The sequence below is a fragment of the Scardinius erythrophthalmus genome (assembly GCF_964197995.2).
Source record: "Scardinius erythrophthalmus genome assembly, chromosome: 7".
Lineage (NCBI taxonomy): Eukaryota > Metazoa > Chordata > Actinopteri > Cypriniformes > Leuciscidae > Scardinius > Scardinius erythrophthalmus.
Genome location: NC_138227.1, coordinates 19,049,083 through 19,055,082, shown reverse-complemented (window position 1 = coordinate 19,055,082; position 6,000 = coordinate 19,049,083). Strand labels below are relative to the sequence as shown.

The 6,000-nt window shown below is 37.9% G+C and overlaps 1 protein-coding gene across 3 annotated transcripts in view; it reads left to right on the top strand.

Annotated features, from left to right (window-relative positions):
• The window catches only part of vps53 (VPS53 subunit of GARP complex), a 28,993-nt gene continuing 22,993 nt past the window's right edge, over positions 1-6,000 (top strand). The window contains exons 1-4 of one of the 3 annotated variants that reach the window (XM_081371201.1): positions 1-189; positions 937-1,017; positions 1,371-1,420; positions 1,519-1,585. In XM_081371201.1, the coding sequence (XP_081227327.1) occupies positions 103-189; positions 937-1,017; positions 1,371-1,420; positions 1,519-1,585 (285 nt within the window). In that variant the 5' untranslated portion in view covers positions 1-102. Of the gene's footprint in view, positions 190-936; positions 1,018-1,370; positions 1,421-1,518; positions 1,586-2,717; positions 2,817-6,000 lie in introns of those variants that run through there. The other 2 variants (XM_081371200.1, XM_081371202.1) reach the window with 2 other exon arrangements.

Genomic DNA, 6,000 nt, shown 5'->3' with positions numbered 1-6,000 from the left:
TCGAAAGATGGCGCTAATGAATCATATTTCCCCTGATCATCGACAACGGTAAAGAAGCATTAACGTCAGCACAGGAAATAAAACGTCTGTTTACTGTTTACAATGATGGAGGATGAAGAATTAGAGTTTGTGGAAGATTTGGAGGCGATATTACACCTTACTCCAGAAGTGCAGCTGGCCATTGAGCAGGTAAGAGATCAATTGGGGTTGAGTCTGTTTTTATTGTAGTGTCAGAGAGTGTGTCTTCTCATGAGATGCTAATAGCCAGTTTGATGCTTCTCCATTGAAGCTCACAGTTTTGGTCTTGTCTGTTTTATTTATCATTTTACTTTTTTGTTTACGTAGATAACTGTTGTCAAAGTCGACTTTGTTTTTAAAACGACGAACCCGCAAACGTAAATTTGTCAATGCTAGCTTGCTATTTGATGGGAGGTGTCAAGACAGGAAAAAAGAGATTGACACATTCAAGGGTTTAAACAAGGGAGTCCGTTTAGAATAGACACAAAATGAAGAACTTAAATTGCACTGCAATTTCTATCTAATTATATTTAATTATCTCTTGGTGAACTAGTAGTGTTAGTCTATGTTCTTAACACAATGTTTATTAATGTTTTCCAAATCACAGTGAGAAAGAAAAAGACCTAAAGAAGCATCATTGGAGAGGAATGATGTGCAGAATTGTTTATAATGGTTAATTGAGCAATAATAATTCTCTTCCACTGGCTCCAGTTGAGTCCAGCATAAGATCAGTAATACAACTGGCTCTCTAGATCTATTTGTTAAGGTTTTTGGTGCCATCTGAATGGACTGCAGTGTAGTAAAGCTTGTTGTTCACTTCAGACTCACAGAACATCTTTAGCAACATTGTGGTCCTCAATCAGCAGAGTCTGCTTTTCTGGGCTTGGCCTTGTCATATGACATCTGTTCAATATTTAGGTTTTCCCCAGCCAAGACCCTTTGGATCGAGCGGACTTCAATGCTGTTGAATACATTAATACCTTGTTTCCAACAGAGCAGGTGAGTCTAAATTAGAAAACTTGCATAAATGGTCAACTTTTAGTTCTGAGCAATGTTTGCTATTAACATTGATAATCCAAATAATTAATGAATCAAATTGAATGCCTGTCTATATGTGTTTAGGTCACCCATATTGAGGCCAGTGACCAATAATACTACTAATATTTATGCTTTTTTACATTGTATCCTATTGAATGTTCATATTCTTTGCCACTAGAGAGCGCTACTCTCTCTGAACATGAAAAACTGACTTATGAGATGTTGACTTTTAAAAGAGATAAATGAAATTAAAGGATAGCTGATGCATTTTCAGTAGTGTTTATGTATTCCCCCCCTTCCAAATAATTTTGTAGTCATTGGCGAACATAGACGATGTGGTGAATAACATACGACTTAAAATCAGGTGAGTTTTCAATATTTAGACCCTGACATGGTCTGCATTTATATGTGGAGGTTATTGATTCTTATTAAATTGATATTGTTTATAATTCCTTTAATCAGACGGTTGGATGACAACATCAGGACAGTGGTGAGGGGACAGACTAACGTGGGCCAAGATGGCAGACAAGTGAGTATTTTGGTTCCACATACATAATGTCAGATCAATGCCGCATGTTCTGTTGTGATCCAATCACGTGATTAGGACTTTGAATAATTTAAGATCAAAATAATAAATATAAAGCTTTCTCCCCTTCATACCTCCATAGTTTTCAGGTTATAGGAATAAATGGCAAATAAATAGCATGAAAGCAATGATCTAGGTTCATCAACATTATGCCACATCTTGTTCCAGGCTGTAAGATAAAAAAATGTATGACTGACTTACTTCTGTAGAACACAAAAGAAGATATATTGAACTGTTTTTGTCTATAAAATGAAGGTCAATGGGGTCCAAAACAACATCCCCACTGACTTTAATTGTGTGGACAAAAAGCCCCACATTTTTAAAAATATCTTCTAAACCTGTACAACTTTCTTCTGCATGAGAGTGAGTAAATGATGACAGAGTCTTCATGTTTGGGCGAACTAAATAAGTGTTTTTGTACTCTAATCAAACCATTGTAGTGGTTAAAGCAGCTTTAGAATGTTATTCTGTGCGCGGTAAACCTCTCTGCCCGATTCACAACAGCTCTCGACATTATGGATGTCTTTTGCATCTCTTCCATCTCTCGTCTCTGGAGGTGACCGAGGTTCTTGAAAGTCCCAGATGCTGTGTCTTCCTGGAAAGGAAGGCACACTTTACCCCGAATTTTCCTGTTCTCCGCAACAGTTCCATTCCACATTGTGGTTTAGTGTCCTACTATTTCTTGGACCAGGCTGAAAATGTTGATTCAACACAGATCCGTTCTTAATCAGAGCAGCATGCTGAGGTGAAATGCGTTTGGGTTGTTAAAAGCCAGTGTGGCTGAGACCTACGAGTGGGGTCAGCTGAGCTTGAATTACCCAGCATGCACCGCTTTTGTGCACTGGTTGTGTCTGAACGGATCGCTGTTAACGCGGGGCCACGAGTCTCACGGCCCGTAGCCTTCTGAGTTGTTTCCACAGAGCAAAGGAAAAATCCTTTCAGCAGATGGAACGGCGGGAAGTGTGGATTACACGTCCCAACTCGAGGCTGGGAGTGATGGTGGAGACAGAGGGAGAGGACTGGAAAGACCCGCTGAAGCTTTTTTTTTGTTTAGTCTGTGCAGTATTTATCAGTGAGATGGAGACATCCGTGTCTGGAACGGGATCCCAGGGGTCTGCTTGATGACATTTCTAGCTGTGTGGAGGAGGTGGACGGATGTGTTTGTCTTAGATGAGTATGTTCACCTTCTCCCCAGTGGTAAAGAAAATGCTAAAGTTAGAATTGGGCGTCGGGCATCTTATTTGTGACTGAGTCTCTTTGAAGTTTGGATGAAGCTGAGGGCTTGACAAATAGTATTTGAGGCAGTCACGCCACAGATGTTTCACCCTGTTTAAAGACCCAGACTCTGGTTTTGTTATCATCTGCCTTCTGTTTGGGTCAGTGTTGTTTTAGAATAATTGAGATGCTAGTATGTTTTTTTTTTTTTTTTTTTTTTTACTATTCTGAACTGGTTTTCAATTGGATATTTTTCTATTTTATTTTTAGTAATCTTTTTTTTTTTTTTTTCATGTTTATTTATTTTCGTTTTTTTAATATGTACATAAATTTGTATTAATTTTAGTTGAAGCTATTTTAGTTCATCAAGTCAAACTAAATGAAATTGAGAAAAATGAAATGACATTTTTATATGGTTTCAGTTAACTGTAATAACTCTTATGTGGATTACGTGGGGAGTTGCAGGGGGGTGGGAAGTCTTTCCCTAACTTTTCTAAACATTTTTGTGGTTGTTATCAGGACATTTACAGTGTGAGGAAAGTACTATTTTATATCATTGTTAACGGACAGCAACCTGGAAATATTTTCTGATTTGGAAAAGCATTTGACAATGTGGGGAAACTTAGATAGATTTGTGATATCATTCATAAAGGAAAGTCAACAGTGGGCCAAAACATTTGGTGTGAATTATTTGAGGAGTCCCTCACTTTGCCTTCCCCTTTGTCTCATGCAGGGTTTGCGCTAATATACATTATTTTCCTCAGTGCTGCAGAAAGTTCCATATAAAAAGTTTGCCATGTTGTTGTTCCCAGATGGAGCATTCAGATGAGAGGTTTATAGCTGTCAGGGAGCCAGTTGGGATCAGGATGTCTCATGTAGTTTTTGGCATCTGGAGTTGCTTATTAGGAATGCCAAGAAGGAGCCTCCCCAAGAATGTAGTATAAATATTTAATCTAAACACAGGATGGAAAGTTTGCTGCATGTGTGGTTTTCTATCAGTCGTTAAAGACCGATCCCTGATTGTCCCTTTGGAGTTGTTTTAGTCATCGCAGGCTTTGTTGACAGAGGTTTTATCGACTTAATGCCTAGGTTTTAACCCTTTGTTTGTTTGTTTGTTTGTTTTTTCTTTTCTTGTATGGTATTTGAGTATGTTAAAATGAAGTATTTGTGTCGAAATTGAGCCACTGTACATTTAGCTGATGTCATAAAACTGTCATGTCAACAATTTAATTTAGCTAAATAGTTTAACAGAATTGTTGAATATAGAATAGATGGGCTTTTACATGACAGTCTAATGCAATCAGGTTTTTACTGACTTTTAAATGAAATTTTACTTTCACTAAAACACATTAAAATGGACAATACAAAAAAAAAATCAAATAAGAAGCATGATAACTGCAAAGGAGAGCTACACAACCGTTCAAAAGTTGGGGGTTGGTAAGATTTTTTCTAAATGTTTTTGACAAAATCTCTTATGCTCACAAAGGCTGCAATATTTGATTGAAAATACAGTATTGTGTAAATATTACAATTTAAAACGTTGTTCTGTTTTGCTGTAATTTAAAATGTATTTTTTTATCCCGTGATGGGAAAGCTGAATTTGCAGCATCATCAGTTGTACCGCTTCATATTTTTGTGGAAACAGAGATGCATTTTTTTCAAGATTCTTTAATAAATAGAAAGTTCAAAAGAACAGCATGCATTTATAATATATATTTTGGTAGCAAACTAGCAATGTAAAAGTCTTTACTTTCACTTTTGATCAGTTTAATGCACCTTGCTAAATAAAAGTATTAATTAAAAAATAACTCTTACTGACCCCTGACTTTTGAACAGTAGTGTACATCCATTCCACTGTTGCGCAATGTTGCTTTTAGGCAATATTTAAGCAATTTCTCATAACATAAAAATAACTTGTACATCTCAATGTTTTATATGAAAGCTACTCACTAACAAATGTGTATCATAGTTGATGGGTGAAATTCGAAGGCAAATCTCAGGACAATTCTGTAAATCAAAGTCCACTGTGGCAGAAGAAGACATTAAAATGACCATAGACATTTAAAATGACCATTTTAGTATCATATTTGATATCTTGCAGAACAAAGAAAATTGTAACCCGAAGGTAATGACACTTAATAGAGTAAACAGAGCTGTTCAACCAGGCTGTTCATAATCTCTTCAGCAGTTTAGAAAATAATTACATGTCGGATAATTAGTAGGATAATCATCATTAGTGCACGTGTGGAATGCTGTAAATGATTGACCACATAATCACAGAGGAAATAACCACACAGTCTCATTCATGCCTGTCAGCAGCTGTTAAACTGTCCTAATAATCAACATTTTCTTTCTTAGTGCTCCTACATATTCTTTAGTCGAGTCACAACACTACAGGGAAATGTAGCAGGCATCCCAGCATCCATGTCGTCCTGTAGTCTGTGGGCTGCCTAAACCATCTGTGGGTGGGGGGAAACATCCTGAAACTGCAAATAGAGTCCACATGCATAGCAGCTGCTCTCCTTCCTGCCAGATCCAAATAAACCTCTCTCTTTCTCTTTCTTCTGATCAGCAGTATAAGAAGGAGATCCAGAGACTGTCCTCCAACAAGAATTTTTCTAACCTCAGAAAATCGACTCTGGATAGCTTCTTCTTATGCACAACTACAACATGGCCACTTTAAACTAGATGCATCCCAGTTAACACCTGGGCTCTAGTTCTGCTTTTTGTTCAAAGCCGTAAAAAGTCTTGGCATGACCTTGCAATACTGCAATTTGAAGAATCCTTTCTTTGAAAGGAGGATGCATTGCTGTTAACACGGTGTGGCTCAAAGCATCTCTGTGTTTTTGAGGAGGCTTGTAAAAGTGGTAAATTCCAGGGGGCAGCTGGTGCCGGCTGTTAGCATTCCATTTGCCTGTGAAGAAGCAAGGCAAAAGGAACGGCCAAACTTTCTCCACTCTCAGCCCATGCACGTCTCTAAATACATTGGCAGCAGCCAGTGTTCCCACTCATCCAGTGCTGCAGCTGCTTTTAAAGGAAGTAGTAATTATGCATTGTCAGAGTCCAAACACTGCCAGTGTGGCTGCATTGGGAGGTGTGCCACTTGCTGTGACTCTGCATTCGAGTGGCCAGTAAGGTTGGAT